Source organism: Equus caballus, chromosome 14, assembly GCF_041296265.1.
Source record: "Equus caballus isolate H_3958 breed thoroughbred chromosome 14, TB-T2T, whole genome shotgun sequence".
Classification (NCBI taxonomy): domain Eukaryota; kingdom Metazoa; phylum Chordata; class Mammalia; order Perissodactyla; family Equidae; genus Equus; species Equus caballus.
In genome coordinates, this window is record NC_091697.1 from 51,488,040 (window position 1) to 51,509,952 (window position 21,913).

Sequence of the window (21,913 nt, forward strand, 5' to 3'; positions counted from 1 at the left end):
TGAGGAAAGACAATAGTATTTTCAAAACAACACTACAGAAATCCAACAATTTGAGTTCACAAAAGTTTTTGCATTAATGAAAATTATTTTTAAAACTGAAAGCTGTCATTTACAATAGTTAGACTCATGCTGATAATAATCATAAAACACAATTCTCTTAATCATAACAAGATATTAATGAACAAGCTCAAAGATCAGAAACCTGAAAACATTTCTGACTTCCACAAACCTAACACCCAAAAACCTGAGGAACACGATTTCTCAGCTATTGTATGGACATGCAAAATGTGAGATGGCTAAAAAGAACAAAAATAACAACAAAACACCCAGAGATTCAGAATGTAAAATGCTTCAACAGGTAGAAATAACTATAAATATGACAATAACTGTGAATATGTAAGCTCTTTATGTGAATGAAAGGATTGGGAACTAGTACTAAAATGACTATTATCATTTATAACTCTTGTCAAGGTGAGATTCCTAATTGAACTCAAAATGATTTCTGAAGTTAGAGTTTTCCTCAGTGTCTCCATCAGCTCCTTCACCCGCGAAGATGGGGACTATCGGTTTGAGAAATTTGAACTCCCTGGTCCCTGAACCTCCCCTGAGACACACCTCATACTGGTAGCTCTGGGACAGGGTCCCGGTGCCACTCACGTCCACCAGGTGGCCCGGAAAGGGGCCCTCGGGCACCGAGCAGCCACCCAGCGACGTGGCCCTGCTCCTCCTGCACAGCCGCACCGCGACGAACAGCAGCACCGACAGGAGGAAGAGCGACGACACCGACGCCAGCGCGACGACCAGGTAGACGGTGAGCGGGTCGGCCCGCGCCTGCTCGGCCGCCGCCTCGGGCAGCGGCAGGTAGGGCTGGGAGAAGCCGTCCACCAGCAGCACGTGCAGCGTGACGCTGGCCGAGCGCGGCGGCTCGCCATTGTCCCTGACCTGCACCAGCAGCCTGTGCTTGGGCGCGTCGCGCTCGCTCAGCAGCCTGGCCGTGCGCACCTCGCCGTTGTGCGGCCACACGCCGAACAGCCCGGGCTCCGTGGCCTTGAGCAGCTGGTACGACAGCCAGGCGTTCTGGCCCGAGTCGCCGTCCACCGCCACCACCTTGGTCACCAGGTAGCCCGCCTCGGCCGCCCGGGGCACCAGCTCGGTGCAGGGCGCAGAGCCGTTCTGCAGCGGGTACAGCACGAAGGGCGAGTTGTCGTTGGCGTCCAGCACCAGCACGCGCACCCGCGCCTGGCTGCTCAGCGCCGGCGAGCCGCGGTCCGTGGCGCCCACGCCGAACTCGAAGGCCTGCAGGGCCTCGTAGTCCAGGGACCTGAGGGCGAACAGGTGGCCGTTGTCGGCGTTGATGGACACGAGGGAGGCCAGGGGCAGGTGCGGGTCCTGGGGCGGCAGCAGCGAGTAGGTGAGCTGGGCGTTGGCGCCTGCGTCTGTGTCCGTGGCGCTGACGCTGCCGATGTGCAGGGCGGGGCTGTTGTTCTCGCGGACCCAGAGGGTGTAGGAGGTTTGGGTGAAGGCCGGGGCGTTGTCGTTGACGTCGGAGACCAGCACGGTTATGTTGTGCTGGGTTTTCAGCCTGGGTGTTCCCATGTCTGTGACGGTGATGGTGATGTTGTACTCGGCTCTGCTCTCTCTGTCAAGCGCTCCTTCTGTTACCAGAGTGTAGAAATTTTCTACAGTAAGTTTCAGAAGGAAGGGGAGATCAGCTTGGATGGAGCACATCATTTTGCCGTTGTCTCCGGAGTCTGCATCTGAAATTCCGAAAATAGCGACCACAGTGTCAGGGGTGTTTTCTGGGACGTCACTGATGAGTAACGACATGGTCAGTTCGGGGGCGTTGTCGTTTACATCCATCACTTCTATTGCTACTGTGCATTTTCCTGTGAGACCTCCGCCGTCTGAGGCCTCAATTTCCATACGGTAAGATTGAATTTCCTCAAAATCCAACATTTTTCTTAATCGAATTTCTCCCGTGACTGTGTTTATTTCAAAGGCCTGAACGACTTGATTTGAGGATTGGAAAAATGAGTAGGAAAGTTCTCCGTGGGTCCCAGCATCTAAATCTCTAGCGGAGACAGTGATGACAAGGGAGCCTATGGGGCTGTTCTCTGAGACCTGCACCTCGTAGAGTGGCTGAGCAAATTCCGGGGCGTTGTCGTTTATGTCCAGGACCAAGATGAGAACCTGGGAAGTCCCAGTCCTGGGCGGTGACCCGCCATCCCGCGCCGTGAGGGTTAACCTGAGCTCCGGCTGATCCTCACGGTCCAGCGCTTTGTCCAATACCAGCTCCGGGTATTTCCTGCCGTCGCTGTGATTGCGAGTGAAAAGGTGGAAATGGGAGTTTGTGCTAATTGTGTAGTTCTGAACTGTGTTGCTGCCCACGTCTAAATCTTCCGCTATTTTCAAAGGAAATGCAGTCCCCGGATGACTGCTTTCCGGGATTTTCAGGAGGATTTCATTTTCCAAGAATTTTGGGGCATGGTCATTTACGTCTAGGAGCTGCAGTTCACCTTGAATAAACTGCACCGGGTTTTTCAGTAACACCTGGAAATGCAGTATACATGGATCTGTGTCACCGCACAACTCTTCCCTGTCCAATTTTTCTTTTAGGAGCAAACTTCCACTCTTCTGCTCGAGCCGCAAATGCTGTTTATTCCCTTTGGAAAGAATCCGGGCGCCCCGCGAGGCCAGCTCCCCTATGCCCAACCCCAGATCTTTTGCTAGGTCAGCCACAAAAGAACCGCTGTCCCTCTCTTCTAGAACAGAATACTTAATGGTCGCGCCGCCCGCCTCCCACAATAGCAATAGGATAATAATGGCGGTCACTTGCCTTTTCTGCGGCGCTTTGGGCAGCGGCGTCTCCATCATTCCTCAGGGTCCAAAAGATGCAGTATTTAATCCCAAAATAATTGCTTTGCAGCCAACTCTGCTATCTTGCTTCAATAATCTTGTTAATTCTTCTTAACATTGACTGACATGGGGATAGCTGCCTATCTGAAACCCTTTATCCCCAGTAGTGTAAAACGTTTCCTTTTCGAGTTGCCAGAAACCGCTCAGCTTTTATGGAGGCTGCAGAGACAGATTTTCACTCTCTTAGCCTGCAGCGCCACCAAGCGTCCTGCTTTATAACATCAGATATTTTTCATTTCAAAGCGTAATGTAATAGCTAAAATGCATTGGAAGCCTTCTGGGTCCTAAGAGTGTTATAAACTTTTCCTCTCTTGTTATGCAGTCTTGTTCAGGTAGCTAACAACAGTTGCGGGAGCAGAAGTATTATCTGTATATCTATATCTGTAGTCATCTTCCTTATAAAGGTACAAGTTTAGCACACAAAACTCTGCTCAAGACAAATTCATTTATTCGCTTAGCCAGTATTTCTCTGTGCAGGGCATTTTTCTATCTTCTGGAGATAAAACAGTAAATTAAACACAAAAGTTCTTGCTCTTGGGAGCTTATATTCAATTACAAAAATACTAATTTGCCTATTGTGTTGGAAGAAGTTATGAATTTTTAAATCCAGTTTCTACTCCCAAATTGCAATGTGCCTGTAACTTCTGAAAAAAATTAAAATGTGGTTTCTTGTCAGTCTCTGGGCTACATAGCCTTTGGTAATTTTTTTTCCTTCGTAAATTCACTATGTGCAATGCCCAGTAGAGACAAAACAGCTGTTTGTTTTATTAGGAATCAATATAAGTCAGAAATCAGAAAATGTTTTTCACAGGCATGAAGAATGCAATGAAGCCAGTGAAGTCAAAGATGTACTTCCAAGGGAATGGTTTTCATCTGTCAGCCTTGGACAGAGGCCCATCCCAGTGTACATCCTCTGGAACTATGCTTATTGCAAAACACCAGTGCACCAACCAAAGCCATGTGGCTGGAGCAGAAGCAGCAGTTTCCCCAAAGAAGAATGCTATTCTAGGGAGGAGAGGGTAAATATCTGAGAATGCAAAACAGTAAGTATTCCCCGTACTCATTGAACCAATTGGTAATCATCCATGACAGAAGAGTCATGACACTTCACTTATTTGGACACAAAACACAGCCAAATATAGTTTAGTTAAGCCCAGTTCCATTTTAATTAAGGATAAAAATAAAATATTCACTTAATTGTCACTTTACTATAAATTGCCTGACTTTGATGGTCAGTTGAAGAGAGAGATTTTTCAGAAACTACTATAAATGTAACCAACAGAAATAAGACCAAATATGGGTTAAATTGTGAAAGTAAATGATTTTATGGTTAATAGAGACAAATGATGCATACACAGCACTAGAAGGGAAAATCTGACATTACCTTATAATCTGCCTCTAATAACTTCCTTGGGTCTTGGCAGGTATCACCCATATAGAAGCTTGAGAAACCAGGAGGAAGAGTTTGAAAATATAATTTGGAGATTACTAAACAATACCACTGAACTTTCATATTGTTAAGACAAAGACAAGGAGATAAAATATACTCTCAAGCATTTTATATTTGAAATAGAGGTTAGGGTGAGTAAAGGGTGTTTTCTGTTTAGAAGGAAAGTAAAAGTGATATTAGTAATTCCACATATGGGCCAGAGTACTGTATTGTAGAGAGACTATCAGTATTTCTGTATTCCTTGAAAAGTTTAAAAAAATTCACTACTAGAATGTTAATAACATTCAGCAAATATTTATTAAGCATTTATAATTGTCTTGGTATTATTAAAAAGACCATCATATTCTTACATGAAGCTCACAAACTGTAATTTAATGTGTTGACACTTTCATTAAGTCTATATTCATAGAAAATATGTATTGACTATTATGGTATACTGAAATGCATGTAAATATGAATGGGTATCTTAGCATTTAGCCATCTTTAGTGTTTATCTTTAGTTTTTCACACTCTAGGAGTTACCCTCAAATGAGAGTTATGTTGGCATATTAAATAATATCAAACACTCGCATTTAAAAATTTTCCTACGTAGCAATAGTGATGACAATTGTCACCACTAGTTAGAAATACAATTTTACTTAAGGAGTTTGGAATGTCATTTTTGTGAAAAGGATAGATGACTGAAAAATTTAAAACTATGAAAATAAAAATTTACTTTTTATTCAGATTGTCGAATGTAGTTGAGTGAGAGTAATAAAAAAAACTATTAAGTGTAATATAGGGAAAATACTGTGTATAGCCAGTATCTGATTTTTTAAAAAAAATTTCACCCTAAGGAACAGTAATAAAATAAGAAACAGACCATAGATAATATGCATCAATAACATGTAACTTTAAGTTAAAAGAGACTTCCAAACTTATTAAGTAGGGTTTAATAGAATAATTCAATACTTAACTGAATGGGAAACTATTCCGAACTGTCGAGTTTTCCTCCATTTCCCTCCCAGTGTCCTGGGGAGGGAAGTTGGGGAGAATCGGCTTGAGGAACTTGAACTCACTGGTCCCTGAACCTGCCCTCAGACACACCTCATACTGGTAGCTCTGGGACAGGGTCCCGGTGCCACTCACGTCCACCAGGTGGCCCGGAAAGGGGCCCTCGGGCACCGAGCAGCGACCCAGCGACGCGGCCCTGCTCCTCCTGCACAGCCGCACCGCGACGAACAGCAGCACCGACAGGAGGAAGAGCGACGACACCGACGCCAGCGCGACGACCAGGTAGACGGTGAGCGGGTCGGCCCGCGCCTGCTCGGCCGCCGCCTCGGGCAGCGGCAGGTAGGGCTGGGAGAAGCCGTCCACCAGCAGCACGTGCAGCGTGACGCTGGCCGAGCGCGGCGGCTCGCCATTGTCCCTGACCTGCACCAGCAGCCTGTGCTTGGGCGCGTCGCGCTCGCTCAGCAGCCTGGCCGTGCGCACCTCGCCGTTGTGCGGCCACACGCCGAACAGCCCGGGCTCCGTGGCCTTGAGCAGCTGGTACGACAGCCAGGCGTTCTGGCCCGAGTCGCCGTCCACCGCCACCACCTTGGTCACCAGGTAGCCCGCCTCGGCCGCCCGGGGCACCAGCTCGGTGCAGGGCGCAGAGCCGTTCTGCAGCGGGTACAGCACGAAGGGCGAGTTGTCGTTGGCGTCCAGCACCAGCACGCGCACCCGCGCCTGGCTGCTCAGCGCGGGCGAGCCGCGGTCCGTGGCGCCCACGCCGAACTCGAAGGCCTGCAGGGCCTCGTAGTCCAGCGACCTGAGGGCGAACAGGTGGCCGTTGTCGGCGTTGATGGACACGAGGGAGGCCAGGGGCAGGTGCGGGTCTTGGGGCGGCAGCAGCGAGTAGGTGAGCTGGGCGTTGGCGCCTGCGTCTGTGTCTGTGGCGCTGACGCTGCCGATGTGCAGGGCGGGGCTGTTGTTCTCGCGGACCCAGAGGGTGTAGGAGGTTTGGGTGAAGGCCGGGGCGTTGTCGTTGACGTCGGAGACCAGCACGGTTATGTTGTGCTGGGTTTTCAGCCTGGGTGTTCCCATGTCTGTGACGGTGATGGTGATGTTGTACTCGGCTCTGCTCTCTCTGTCAAGCGCTCCTTCTGTTATCAGGGTGTAAAAATTCTCGACCGATGGTCTTAGGAGAAAGGGGAGATTGTCATCTATAGAACAAATAACCTCCTGGTTCTGTCCAGAATCTGCATCTGAAACACTGAAAACTGCCACTATGATGTCTGGCAGGTTTTCAGGGATGGGGCTGATGAGTGACGACATGGTCAATTCAGGGGCATTGTCATTCACATCCAGGACCTTGATGACTAAAGAGCATTTTCCTGACAGTCCCCCCCCATCTGTCGCCTCAACATCCACGTGATAAGATTGAAATTCCTCAAAATCCAATGTTTCTCGCAGTCTAATTTCTCCTGTAATTGCGTTTATTTCAAAGGGTTGGTTAATGTCATCGACTTGAAATAGGGCATAAGATACCTCCCCAAAGGCTCCTGCATCTAAATCTCTCGCAGAGACGGTGATAACCAGTGAGCCCAGCGGGTTGTTTTCAGGGATTTGCGCCTCATAGAGCTCCTGAGCAAACTCAGGAGTGTTGTCATTGATATCCAAGACCAGGATCTGAATCTTTGTGGTCCCTGACCGGGGTGGAGACCCGCCATCCAGCGCTGTGAGCGTTAGCCTGAGCTCAGGCTGCTCCTCGCGGTCCAAGGCTTTGTCCAACACCAGCTCGGGGAACTTCCTGCCATCGCTGCGATTGCGGGTGAGAACGTGGAAGTGAGGATTAGAGCTGATTATGTAGCTCTGAAGGCTGTTGCTACCAGCGTCTAAATCTTGTGCCATTTTCAAAGGAAATATCTTTCCTGGCATAGTAATTTCTGATATTTTTAATAGCATTTCTCTGGCCGGGAACTCTGGGGCGTGGTCGTTTATATCTCTGACCTGCAAGGCAGCCTGAAAAAACTGCAAGGGATTTTCCAGTAACACTTGGAAAGGTAACACACATGGCTCAGTGAAGCCGCACAGCTCCTCCCGGTCCAGTTTCTCATTTAGCAGCAAATCATAGGTCTGTGGATCAAGCTGCAAATGCTGTCTGTTCCCCTTGAAAACAACTCGGGCGCCCCGTGCAGCCAGCTCTCCCATCCTGAGTCCTAGGTCCTTTGTCAAGTTTGCCACAAACGTGCCAGTTTCTGACTCCTCCAGTACAGAATACTGAATCGATTCTGAACCCGCCTCCCACAAAAGCATCAACATAATGAAGATGGCCACTTGCCTTTTTTTGCGATGTACTTTTGTTTGCGCCATCTCTGTTATGTCTGATTCCAGAAGAAGAATCCTTTTCCACACCCAATCACCAGGTCCACCGTCGACCCTCCGAAATGTCTTTGCTATAGAATTTCGAATTCGTTCTTATACCTTGTCTGGAGACGACTGCCTTCCTGAACACTTCTACCTTCGCTTTAGCTGTAAATGTGTTCTGTACTTTTTCTCCGTCAGATGGAGTCCACCGAATCTGCAGCGCTTTTCTTCACTCTCTTAGCCTGCACTGCCACCACGCGTTCAAATCAGTAACTTCATGAGGTGCATGCAGGTCAATACCGTTTCCAAAAATCTGAGTGTTTTAGGTCGAGTCAGTGTTTCTCAAACTGTAATGTGTGAACCGCATGCATAAATAATTACCTGGGAGTCTTGCGGTTTTTTCAAAGCCAGTTCCTGGGCTCCTCTCCACATCTTGAATCAAATTTTCCGGTGCTGCTAAGGAAATCTGCACTTCAATCTTTCTCCTTAAATGATTCTCATGCATACTAATGTTGAAGAATCTCTACCTCGGGTAGACTTCCTATAATCAACTTTTGTCCTCTAGCAGCGCAATTTATCTCTGATGAGCAGTGTAATTTGTGAATCCAAGAAGTACACGAATTAATTATCCCAAAAAATACATCAACAAACTATATATAATATAAAATTTGGTTAGCAACACTGATGGTAAAGTAAACAATCATTTCTCTAAATTATGTCACTCATAGATGGCATAAACAATAAACTAACTTTGTTTTGTGGTTACACCTCTACAGTAAAGGCAACAATTAGGCTATTAAAGGAAAATTGAGGCCAAGAAATACTTATTAGCAAAGTATCTAATCAAATTAAATTACTTAAAAGAGGAACTAGGAATAATCAAGTATGTGTCATAAGTAGGCACTTTAGGATTCCACTTCATTTTTGTATGGATAGAATTGGTCATGATTTTATTAGGCTTGTTCATTTTATTGTAATTTTTTAATCAAATTCCCCTCCTATATTAATTAATCAAGGTCCAAATATATTACCCTGTTGTAAGAACATAATGCAATGCAGAAAACAACCATTCAAGAAGCACCTCTACCATCTTCTCACAACAAGGATGACACTAGGTCCTGTAAATATAGACCAAATGAGGTAGTGTGAAAGGGGAATTGCATGTGAGTGGATACCATAAAATTCAGTGATGGTTCAAAATGGCTATATCCATTCTTGTCTCACCAGTTTCTGCTCAAATAGGAAAATATATCTCTAAATATCCTGAAAATACTTGAAATGGGTCGGTGCACATATAAGAACACACACAAAAAAACCACCAAACGAGTCATTTCAGATTGATTTTTATTGAGAGGTGAAATCAAGTTCAAGCAAAATTCACTTCAGGTAAGAGCCAAAATGATGGAAGATTAAAAATGAGGATTTTAAAAAAATACTTCAATTCTAGGTAAGATAAATAAGCTAAGTAAAATCTAAACTCTGAACAGATTAAATTATTTTGTAATTGCAAAGCACCCCTATCTACTCAGAAGAATAAAAATCAGATCCCTGTGACCAGTCTCCATGGTTCACTTGATAAATGTTACTAAGAATAGACTTCCTTGAGGATACGAATAACAAAATAAACTGAAGAAGCAAAACCAACAATCACAACCACCTTAGATGGGTTTAATTTCTTCTCCAATAGAAGATTATTTTCATCTCAGTCTTAAATCCTTCCTTCTTTCAGAGGGCATCCTGATTCCAGCTAAATGGCATCCTGGCATCTGCAGAGTCCTTTATTCACCCTCTTTGCCTGCAGCACCACCAGCCATCCTCAAATACAGCTTACTGAATTAGTCTTCATTTTAAAGCAAGTTTTATTACCACTATAGTATGTGTACAACTCAATTTAGATCGTTGTGCAGTACGGTATGTGTACAGCTCAATTTAGATCATTGAAATGACTTTCAGAAGGCTGATGGTTGCAACAGAGAGAAAGAAGATAATATCTCAATGTATCCCAAAAAGATAGCAGTTGGGTATGTGAAGAAACTGCCTTTTTATGGAAAGTGATTTACATTAGATTCCTTCAGAAGAATGCTTCTCTGTTTTATTCTCTTTTGCTTTGATTTGATTTGCTAAAGTATATTTGAATTGATTTTGCTTTTATAAACATCTCACAATGAATAATTCATTAAAAATTTTATTATGGGTAGAGTTTAACATATACAAAGTAAACAGCATGAACTTCCATGTTCACATCATTATTCTGTCTCCTTTCATCTATACCTTTCCCTCCACTCTTGGCTTCCCACTCAAGGTTTGCTTTTGTATAATTCTTAAGATAATGTTTACATAAATTGAAATGCATCAATCTTAACTGTACCATTTTAACAAATGGATCCATCCATGTAACCCACCCCTCTTTCAAGATATAGGACATTTCCATCTTTCACTGGGAATCTTCTTAATTGTATTTTCCAGCTTAATTTTAATAATTAGGTGGTAAAATCTTGGTCTCCTCTTGATACAATATGCAGGGTAAACAATATAAAAAAGCACTATACCCAACGCTCTTTATGCTCATGTATGCTAATGTGAATGACAGATAGTTTTAAGATTAATTTAGCTAGATTATTGCCGGTGAGCTGAAATAGTACTTTAAATGATGAAACATTGTAAAGCATATTAAACTTAATTTTATTTATTTAGTTTATAATTACTGCGTAGCTGATCAAACTGATTTCCATTTTTATGCTACGCATGTTTATTTTCCTTTCACTCCATTATATTTAAAAATTCTTCAAGTTTATTAAAAATGAAAGATAAAGACTAACCTTCAAGGATGAATTGAACCTCTTACAAATCTTTTTTTTAATTTAGTTAAATGCAAGGAAAAACACAATTCAGGGAAAAGATAGCATGATATGTGAGCAATCCTTAAAGCAAACTCTCAATTGATGAGAGAGATGCTGCAGCGAAGTTTGAAAAATAAAGGATTAGATGCTAAATACATTTGAAACCTCAAATGGTTGAGGAAGAAGACTGCCAGTCTTGCTAGATGCTTGTCAATGTTACCGATATTTTCCAAAGAACTAGTTTTTTATTTCATTGCTTTTTCTCTATTATTTTTATTTTGAATTTCATTGATTTCTTCTATTATTTTTATTATTTACTTCCTCCTGCTTCTCCTTCTTGCTGTGGGTTATTTTCCTCTTCTTTTGCTAGATTCTTGAGGTGGGAGCTCAAATGATTGATTTGAGACTTTCCCTCTTTTCTTTTTTTTAAATATCCAAACTCACTTTTTTTTCTCCTGCTTTATCTCCCCAAAGCCCCCTGTACACAGTTGTATATCTTAGTTGCAGGTCCTTCCAGTTGTGGGATCCCTCTTTTCTAATGTATGCATTTAGTAACATAAATTTCCCTCTCTGCACTGCTTTAGCTGTGTCTTATAAATATTGATATGTTGTCTTTTAATTTCCAGTTCAGCTTGATGTATTTTTTTCTGTTTTTTTTTTCTGAGTAAGATTAGCCCTGAGCTAACATCTGTGCCAGTCTCCCTCCACTTTAGCTGTGGGTCACCACCACAGCATGGCTGAGGAGAGGTGTAGGTCCATGCCAGGGATCTGGGCCTGTGAACCCAGGCTGCTGAAGTGGAGTGTATTGAACTTAACCACTACACCACAGGGCTGGCCCCTGGATGTATTTTTTTAATTTCCCTTGGGACTTTGTCTTCACTCATGGATAGAAGTATGTTGTTTTGTTTCCAAGTGTTTGAAGATTTTCCTGTTATTGACTTTTAATTTGATTCCATTGTGGTTGGAGAACCCATGTTGCGTGATTTCAATTCCTTTACATTGGTTTAAGTTTATGTTATGGCCTTGTTTGTGTGGTATATGTTCTGTGAGCATTTGAAAAGAATACGTATTCTGGTATTCTTGAGTGGGTGTTCTAGAAATATTGATTAGATCCTGTTGGTTGATGGTGGTGAATTCTTCTGTATCCTTGCTGATTTTCTGTCTAGTTGTTCTATCAGTTGTTGAAAGAGAGTGTTGAAGTCTCCAACTTTAATTGTGAATCTATTTCTCCCTTCAGTTCTATCAGTTTCTGCTTCACATATTTTTTAACTCTGTTGTTTGGTGTATACATATTTAGGATTGCTATGTCTTCTTCCATCATCATTATATAATGTCTCACTCTGTTGTTTCTTTGTCCATCAAACATAATTTAAAAAACACAAAGGAGAATGAAATTTTATTCACCATATTTTTATTTACTTTCTTCTTTCTTGATGTTCCAAGATTCTTTTTTTTTAAATTGATTCTTTTATGTTTGGAGAACTTCCTTTAGCCTTTCTTTTAGGGCAGATCTACTAGCAACAAATTCTCTTCCTGAAGGATATTGTATCTGGATATAGGACCCTGGGTTGGCAGTTCTTTTGTTTTAGCATTTGGAAACTATTGTGCCACTTCCTTCTGACCTCTGTGGTTTCTGATGAGAAATCTACTCTCATTCATTGTTATTGACCTATGGATAATGTGTCATTTCTCTCACTGCTTTCAACATTTTTTCCTTTTATTTAGTTTTCAGAAATTGGACTATGATATCTTTTGGTTTGGATTTTTTTGATTTATCTTGTTTTGGATTTGTTTGGTGTCTTGAATCTCTGGGTATGTGTCTTTTGCCAAATTTGGGAAGTTTTCTCTTCTCTTTCTAGGATTCCAGTGAGACAAATGTTAAATCTTTTTGTATTGTCTCAGAGATCCCTGAGGCTCTATTACTTTTTTTTACAGTCTATTTTCTCCCTGTCATTCAGATTGGGTAATATCTATTGTTCTGTCTTCTAATTCAATGATTCTTTCTTTGTCCCCTCTGTTCTGTTAAGCTCCTCCATTGTGTTTTTCATTTCAATGATTGTATTTGTAATTTATAAAATTCCCATTGATATTTCTTTATATCTTTTTATTTTTGGCTCAACTTTACATTTCTTTGCTGAGACTCTACTTTTTCATTTGTTTCAAGCATTTTTGTAATTTCTCATGGGAACATTTTTTGAAGTCCTTTTAAAAATCTTTGTCAGATAATGCTAACATCTCTGCCATGTGGGTGTTGGCATCATTTAATTGTCTATTTCATTCACTTTGATATCTTTGTGGTTCTTGGTATGACCCAGATATTACCTTCCTAGATGTGCATGTGACCAAAAGGAACTCTTGCCCAAGAGCATGAGGAGATATATTCAAGAATGCTTATAGTAGCATTGTTCATAGTAACAAAACTCTTAGAGCAAAAACCAATGAACAGTAAAGTGAATTTAAAGGTAAAGGTGTATTTCTACAAAGGAATATTACAGAGCAGTATAAAGGAAGGAACTGCATTAACATGGGTGAATTCAATACCACAATGATTGAAAAAAGCAAGCCCATAGATGATCCATACTACATGAATCCATTTATATAAATTTCAAAAGCAGACAACACTGAACAATATATTATTTAGAGCTATATGCATATCTGTTGCAACTATAAAGAAGAAAAATAATAAAAAATTCAGGATAGTGGTTGATTTTCATGAGGATGGGAGATGTTATGGTGGAAGCACACAGGGATTCCAAAGTCTTGGCATTGTTCTAATTCTTAGGCTGGATAATAGGTACATGGGTGAACTCTTCATTATTTTTATTTTAAATTGCACATATATATTGTATACACTTTCTTTGATGTTTAATAGACTTCAAAATAGAAAAAAGTAAAACCAAAAAAGCAATGTCTCTGGGATCAGGCTCCCTGGATTCAAATCCTGATCCCACCACTTAGTAGCTAAGTGGCCTTGGCAAGTTACTTCAATTCTGTATGCCCCAATTTGTTGATCTCTAAAATGAGGACACCAATTGTACTATTTTTTGAGGATTAAATGAGATATGTGTAAAGAATTTAGAAAATGGCTAAGTGCATAGAAAGTGTGTAATAATAATAATACATTATATATAACATATAATAAGTTTAATAATTATTATTTCCCCCAAGATCTCCCTTCAAAAACATTAAGGCTCATTTCTAAAGAAATAAAAGGAATTTTTCTGGAGAACACTAGGACTTTTGGTGGAGATTTTGGAATCCCAGAATAAAAGCTTTTGTATCCTGGCATTTGAAGAGCCACATCCTAAAAAGAGTTCTCTGCCCATTCATCACAATACATCCTAAAGTAAGGTCTGGTGTTTTACAGACCTGGCCCTGCACTGTCTCACACAGAGGACTCTGTCAGAATTTCCACTCAGGACAGGAACTTGGGTGCAGACCACCCTATTGTACAAAAGCAGAGAAGACTTATAAAACAGCAACTCTTTCACAACAGCTACTCAGTTCTTCTTTCTTACAGATGAACAGATAATAATGGCTCACCAGAGACAGGGAAACCACCACAACAAAGAAAAACAAAAAGAGAAATGGAACCTGCAGGAAACAGATCCTTCAGGAAATAAAGTGAACTTTGAGAATCTCAAGTGATCCTGTGGAAAAGACACAATCAGATAATAAAAAAAAACTCTTAGGGATTTAAATATGATAGTAAAATTAAAAATTCAATAGAAATACTCAAAATAAAGTGAGGGACTCACTTTAAGTGAGGCTGTAGAAGGAAAACCAAAGATATAAAATAAAAGAGAAATATAAGAAACAATTGACAATGCTCAATATCCAACAAGCACATGTCTCAGAAAAAAATAGCAAGATAAAGTTAGGAACACAATTATCAAGGAAATAATAGTAGAGATGAAATAATCCCAGATATAAAAAAGCATGAGTTGTTAGAATATATAAGACATCGAATGGCATATATAATACATAAAACATCAGTGAAGTGAAAGAGAAAACTAAATGCATTTTCTCATGTGCAGAGATTCAGAAAGTTTATTTTTTGGGCACCCTCTCTTAGGAAGCCATACTTACTCTCCTACACATACATACTCTCTTAGTAAACATTCTATAGCAGGGAGAGGGAATAAAATAAAAGAAAGGAGGAGATAAGGGATCTATCAAACAATGGACTCAACTAAGAGAAGAATGATGACAAGGTGACAGTTTTATGCACGATTAGAGATCATTTAGTCCAGACGGAAGCAGAAAAGTAAAGCACTTCAGGTAGGAAATATGTGAATTCTTGATTTAAAAATATTTGAAGATATGGTAAAGCGAATTGATGGAGTCTAAAATGGTGAATCTATTTGATCTTGATTCTAGGAACATTCTATTTTCAATGGCATGAGAGAAAAACTGTAAATCAAAAGAGCAGGAAATATAGTCCTTATCACTAAGTAATATGGCTCTGCAATGAACAATATATTTTATTGTGATAAAAAAGAAAAAATATGCCTCCTTAACCATTTTTAGGGGTACAGTTCAGTAGTATTAAGTATATTCACATAATTGTGAAACAGATCTCCAAAACATTTTCATCTTGCAAATTGGAAATTCTATACTCATTAAGCAAAAACTTCCATTTTCCTCCTCCTAGTAGTTCCTGGTAACCACCATTCTGCTTTCTGTTTCTCTGAATTTGACCACGTTAGATACTTTATGTAAGCGGAATCATGCAGTGTTTGCCTTTTCTCTACTGGCTTATTTCACTTAGCATGAGGTCCTCAAGGTTCATCCATGCTGTAGCATGTGATAAGCTTTCACTCCTTTTCAGGCGGAATAATATTCCAGTCTCTGTATATGCCTCCTTCTGTTTATTCATTCATCCATAGATGGACATTTGAGTTGCTTCTACCTCTTGCCTATTGTGAACAGAGCTGCTATGAACATGAGTGGAAAATATCTCTTTGAGACCCTGCCTTCAATTCCTTTGGATCTATGCCCAGAAGTGGGATTTTGCTGGATCATACAGAGGTTGTATTTAAAAAATTTTGAGGAACCTCCATACTGTTTTCCGTAGCAGTCACACCATTTTACAATCTCGCCAACAGTGCACAAAGGTGTCAATTTCTCCACATCCTGACCAACACTTGTTATTTTCTGTTTTTTGATAGTAATAATCCTAATGTTTGTCAAGTGATATCTCATTATGGTTTTGATTTGCATTTCTCTGATGATTAATGATACTGAGCATCTTCTCATATTTTTGTTATTTCATCTTTGGAGAAATGTCTATTCAAAAATATCTGTCCATTTTTTAATCAGATTACTTGATTTTTTTTTTTTTTGAGGAAGATTAGCCCTGAGCTAACATCTGCCGCCAATCCTCCTCTTTTCTTTTTGCTAAGGAAGACTGACTCTGAGCTAACATCTGTGCCCATCTTCCTCTACTTTATATGTGGGACGCCTCCCACAGCATGGCTTGACAAGTGGTGCATAGGTCCGCACCCAGATCCGAACCAGCAAACCCCGGGCGGCAAAAGTGGAATGTGCGAACTTAACCACTGCGCCACCAGGATGGCCCCTGGATTACTTCATTTTTTGTTATTAAGTTGTAGGAGTTCATATATATTCTGGATATTAGCCTCGTATCAGATATAGGATTCTGAAATATTTTCTCCCATTCCAGAAGTTGCCTTTTCACTCTGTTGATTGTGTTCTTTGATGCACAAAAGTTTTTAAGTTTGAGGTAGTCTCATTTGTCTATGTTTGGTTTTGTTGCCTATGCTTTTGGTGTCACATCCAAGAAATCATTGCAAAATTCAATGTCATGAAGGTTTCCCCTTATGTTTTCTTCTAGAAATTTATTGTTCAATGAACAATATTTTGAGAAAGAGAAATGCAGCCCCTTACAGCTCGGAACTGACCTGACCCTCACAAGTAGGCCATGATCTTCTCCTGTTGAACATAAACAACTTCACAGAACAACAACATCATTAAAGGCCATTGTGACCCTGAAGGAACAAAACCAAAATAAGATGATTTCATGATCATGCTTGAGCAGAGACAAAAACAAGGACATTGTACAAACAATAACCAAAACACCAGAGTCCCCTTTCCTGGCTATTATGAGTAAGTGCTGGTTTGTAAAAAGCCAATTACAGCTTTAACTTCACTTTGTTCTTCTCACCTCCTAAATAAAATTCATTAAGATATCCAACCATAGAATTACCCCCACTCTCTGAAAGCATTCAATCCAGAGCTACCCCCACTTCCTTGAACCCTACCCCAAATCACTTAACACAAGCCCAAATCCTACAACTCCTATGTAAGACTCTGTTACTAAGGTGACCTAAGGTTCCCCATGGTGTGCAGTTTCCCTCAGTACAAGTCTAAACCCAACTTTGTTCTGACATAGTGTGTTCCTGGTGATCTTTGGCTGCAAGGCCAAAGATAATACATGTGGTCATTAAAAGTGAATTTTTAATATTGATTTTCAAGTTCTAAAACAGATCTATAGACAAAACAAGGAATTCTTAGCTATAGTTGTAGAGCCAAAAATGTGATCAACCTTGACTATATAGAAGTAAAAGTTCATTTGAGAGAGGTTTGAAAGTGTAAGGAAGAAACAAGTAGTAGGAAAAATAAGAATTCTATTCTTTTCTTTCATACAAAAAAGATCAAAAGAAACTGTTGTTAGTGGAACAATAAATGGAGGTTTCAGTTTGAGGAGAGAAGTACCAGAAAACAGTGAGCTTGCTATATGTGAAGGATGGATAAGAGAGGTTTTAAGTGTAGTAGTTACTAAACAATAATAGCAGGAGATTAATTGCTTAAAGTTTATGAAAAAAGTTACAAACATATTCTTTAGTTATAAGAAAGTAAATACAAAAAGAGCTAGAAAATAAAAGGTTTAAAAGTGCTTTCCAATGAGATACAATGAAAAACAGACGTACAGATGTTGGCAAGAATATGGAGGAACTGGTACCTCCAGACACTACTGATAGCAGTGTATGTGGATACAACCACTTTGGAAAATACTTGGAAATATCTACTAAAAGTGAACATGTACTTACTAAATGAGCAACAATTCCACCCCTAGGTATATACTCAACAGAAATGTTTGCCAAAGACGCGTACAAGAATGTTCATAGTAGTAGTATTCAAACAGCCAAACCTTGCACCAACCCAAATATCCATCTACAAGGGTAAGAAATTGTGAAATATTCATATAGTGGAACACCACACAGCAATGAGAATGAAAAACTAAAATTAAAAGCAGTGTCATGGATAAATGTCATAAACATAATGTTGAGTGAAAGAAGTCAGACACAAAACAATTCATACTCTACCATTACACCTATATAAATTCAAAACGGGCAAAACTGTAGTATTGGAAGTCAGGGCATTTGTTACACTTGGGCTGGTAGTGATTTTTAAGGGGTAATTTTTATGGCCCCTAGAATGATGGTAATGTTTCATTTCTTTATTAAGATGCTGGTATGTTCACTTTCTGAAAATACATTGACTGAACATTAAAGATTTGTTCACTTTTCTGTATATATGTTATAATTCAATAAAACTGGTTTTAAAAAAAAAAAGTTTGGGGCCCGCCCCGTGGTGGAGCAGTTAAGTTCGCGAGCTCTGCTTCTGCAGCCAGGGGTTTCACCAGTTCGAATCCTGGGCACAGACATGGCACTGCTTGTCAGGCCATGCTGAGGCAGCATCCCACATGCCACAACTAGAAGGACCCACAACTAAGAATACACAATTACGTACCGGGGGGCTTTGGGGAGAAAAAGGAAAAAAATTAAAAACTCTTAAAGAGAAAAAAATGTTTGCTAGTGCAGATGAGAGCTAAGAAAGAAGAGTAGATAGAGTATTGCTTTTCATCATATTTTCTCACATATTACATTTATCATATGCATGTAATGCTTTGAAAACAAAATTAAAGAAAACTATGTAAAAACTTTTTATTTTTGCTATTTAGCATCAAATATACTTAGAGTGCGATAAAACAGAAGGGATAGAATACAGAGAAAAACAATTAACCTTTGATTTTACTAAGAGAGTTCCTGGCAACGAAAATGCACAAGAGGAGCAAAAATTTCAGGAAAATGAGCAGCATGCATGGATTTGGAATGGCACTCTGCAAATAAACACGATGTAGAATTGAGTTTTCTAAAATTCGACAGGATAAAGTTCAATGGACATGTTCATCATGAAAGGGAAATCAAGGCTATACCTTAAGGTGAGATTTTTCTCCATTATGCTCTCAAATTCTGTATCTGGGGAAATTAGAGATAAATGACATAACATGGTGCATCATAATCAAATCCTTAGGTGAATCCAAAGCTATTCCGAAACGTGGAGTTTTCCTCTATTTCTTGGCCAGCGCTCTGGGGTGGGAGGTTGGGGAGAATGGGCTTCAAGAATTTGAACTCATTTGACTCAGAGCCTCCTGTCAGACATATCTCATACTGGTAACTGTGGGACAAGGTCCCAGTACCGGTAACGTCCACCAGGTGGCCCGGAAAGGGGCCCTCGGGCACCGAGCAGCCACCCAGCGACGCGGCCCTGCTCCTCCTGCACAGCCGCACCGCGACGAACAGCAGCACCGACAGGAGGAAGAGCGACGACACCGACGCCAGCGCGACGACCAGGTAGACGGTGAGCGGGTCGGCCCGCGCCTGCTCGGCCGCCGCCTCGGGCAGCGGCAGGTAGGGCTGGGAGAAGCCGTCCACCAGCAGCACGTGCAGCGTGACGCTGGCCGAGCGCGGCGGCTCGCCATTGTCCCTGACCTGCACCAGCAGCCTGTGCTTGGGCGCGTCGCGCTCGCTCAGCAGCCTGGCCGTGCGCACCTCGCCGTTGTGCGGCCACACGCCGAACAGCCCGGGCTCCGTGGCCTTGAGCAGCTGGTACGACAGCCAGGCGTTCTGGCCCGAGTCGCCGTCCACCGCCACCACCTTGGTCACCAGGTAGCCCGCCTCGGCCGCCCGGGGCACCAGCTCGGTGCAGGGCGCAGAGCCGTTCTGCAGCGGGTACAGCACGAAGGGCGAGTTGTCGTTGGCGTCCAGCACCAGCACGCGCACCCGCGCCTGGCTGCTCAGCGCGGGCGAGCCGCGGTCCGTGGCGCCCACCCCGAACTCGAAGGCCTGCAGGGCCTCGTAGTCCAGCGACCTGAGGGCGAACAGGTGGCCGTTGTCGGCGTTGATGGACACGAGGGAGGCCAGGGGCAGGTGCGGGTCCTGGGGCGGCAGCAGCGAGTAGGTGAGCTGGGCGTTGGCGCCTGCGTCTGTGTCCGTGGCGCTGACGCTGCCGATGTGCAGGGCGGGGCTGTTGTTCTCGCGGACCCAGAGGGTGTAGGAGGTTTGGGTGAAGGCCGGGGCGTTGTCGTTGACGTCGGAGACCAGCACGGTTATGTTGTGCTCGGTTTTTAGCCTGGGTGTCCCCAAGTCGGTGACCGTGATAGTGATGTTGTACTCCGCCCGGCTCTCTCTGTCCAGTGGCCTCTCTGTCACTAGGGTGTAAAAGTTCTTGAATGTGGGTTTCAAGAGAAAGGGGAGGTCGTTCTGGATGGAGCAAAGCATCCTTCCGTTGTCCCCGGAGTCTGGATCAGAAACACTGAAAACAGCAACTACAGTCTCTGGGGAGTTTTCTGGGGTAGAGCTGGCCAGCGTCGACATGGTCAGTTCAGGGGCGTTGTCGTTCACATCCACCACCTCTATCGCTACGGTGCATTTCCCGGAGAGGCCCCCGCCGTCTGTGGCTGCAATCTCCACGTTGTAAGATTGAATTGCCTCAAAATCCAATGCCCTTTTCAGACGAATTTCTCCTGTTATTTCGTCTATTACAAATGGTTGAGTAATTTCTTTGCCTTGGAATAGAGAGTAGGCTACCTTCCCATTCGTTCCTGCATCTAAATCTCTGGCGGAGACAGCGACAACTAAGGAGTTTAGGGGGCTGTTCTCCGGGACCTGTACCTCATACAGCGACTGTAAAAACTCAGGGGCGTTATCATTGATGTCCACGACTTCAATGCGGACTGCAGTGGTGCCGGACCTGGGCGGAGCCCCACCATCCAGAGCTGTGAGGATTAAACTGAGCTGGGGCAGCTCCTCACGATCCAGCGCTTTGTTCAGCACCAGCTCTGGGTATTTTCTGCCATCTCCGCGATTATGAGTGACGACGTGAAAATGGGAGTTGGGGCTGATTGTGTAGTTCTGAACAGTGTTGCTACCTATGTCAAAGTCCTGAGCTATTTTCAAAGGAAACACAGTCCCTGGCCGGACGATTTCTGGAATTTTTAGGAGCATTTCCCTTTCTAGGAACTCTGGAGAATGGTCATTTATATCTGTGAGCTGCAGATCAGCTTCAAAAAACTGCACTGGCTTTTCCAGTAATAGTTGGAAATGCAGTATACAAGGATCTGTCGCCCCGCACAGCACCTCCCGGTCTAGTTTTTTATAGAGAAGCAAATTCCCGGTCCTTATATCCAGCTGCAAGAGCTGTTTGTTTCCTTTGTAATGGATTCGCGCGCCCCGAGTGGCCAGTTCCCCCACCCTGAGCCCCAGGTCTTTTGCCAGGTTGGCCACAAAGGAGCCACTTTCTGTTTCTTCTGGCATGGAATACCTAATTACTTCAGAGCCAGCCTCCCACAAAAGCAACAATATAGCAAGAAAGAGAACTTGCCTTTTCCATGGCGTTTTTGTTAGCGCAGTCCCCATTGTTCAGATCCGACCCAAGGAGGTGCAGTTTCTTCAACTCCGGTATACAATCAACCCAGATGATTTGTTAAATAACCTCAAATTAGATCTTTCTGAAACACTTGCACTAGAATGATGCCCTCTCTGAAGATCTCTGCCCCTAGATCTCACCTAAAATGCTTCCTTCTTCTAGGAAGCATTCAGAGTTCTGACTCCCAGCTTAATGGCGTCCCGGGCATCCACAGCGCCCTTCATTCAGAATCCTAGCCTGCAGCGCCACCAGGCGTCCGTATTTACTATTGCATACAGTATTTGCCGTTTCCTTCCAAACTTGAACTCTGATGTATATCAATATCCTTTTAAGTCACAGAAGTGTTCCCCATCTTAACTCCAATTCTTAGTTACTGGAAGTTCTAAATAAACATTTGCTGAGTTAGATTTCAGTGAAAAAATACTTTTCAGAACAAACTAAAATGATATATTAGTATTCCTCATAAAAGTATCTTTGAGTACGCAAAGAAACTTTCTCTTGTGGGTCTCTTACTTGATTATATTCAAGAAATAAATGATAATGGATGTTTTAAAAAGTTTACAATTTTATGAAAATGATTTTTATTTTGAAATATATATCAGAAAAAGGCACAAATCAAAGGTGTAAAATTCAATGAATTTTC

General features: G+C 42.3%; 2 protein-coding genes across 2 annotated transcripts; both read right to left on the bottom strand.

Annotated features, from left to right (window-relative positions):
• Nucleotides 1-349: 349 nt before the first annotated feature.
• LOC100147438 (protocadherin beta-17) lies at nt 350-7,843 on the bottom strand. Its single transcript, XM_023617531.2, has 2 exons — nt 7,340-7,843; nt 350-2,505 (listed from the first exon to the last, which is right to left on the bottom strand). The coding sequence occupies exons 1-2, from the start codon at nt 7,700-7,702 to the stop codon at nt 481-483; spliced, it is 2,388 nt and encodes a 795-aa protein (XP_023473299.2). The 5' UTR covers nt 7,703-7,843; the 3' UTR covers nt 350-480.
• Nucleotides 7,844-12,987: 5,144 nt separating this feature from the next.
• Nucleotides 12,988-21,498, bottom strand: PCDHB5 (protocadherin beta 5). The gene has a single exon (XM_070234076.1). The coding sequence runs from the start codon at nt 21,258-21,260 to the stop codon at nt 18,873-18,875; it is 2,388 nt and encodes a 795-aa protein (XP_070090177.1). The 5' UTR covers nt 21,261-21,498; the 3' UTR covers nt 12,988-18,872.
• Nucleotides 21,499-21,913: the final 415 nt, after the last annotated feature.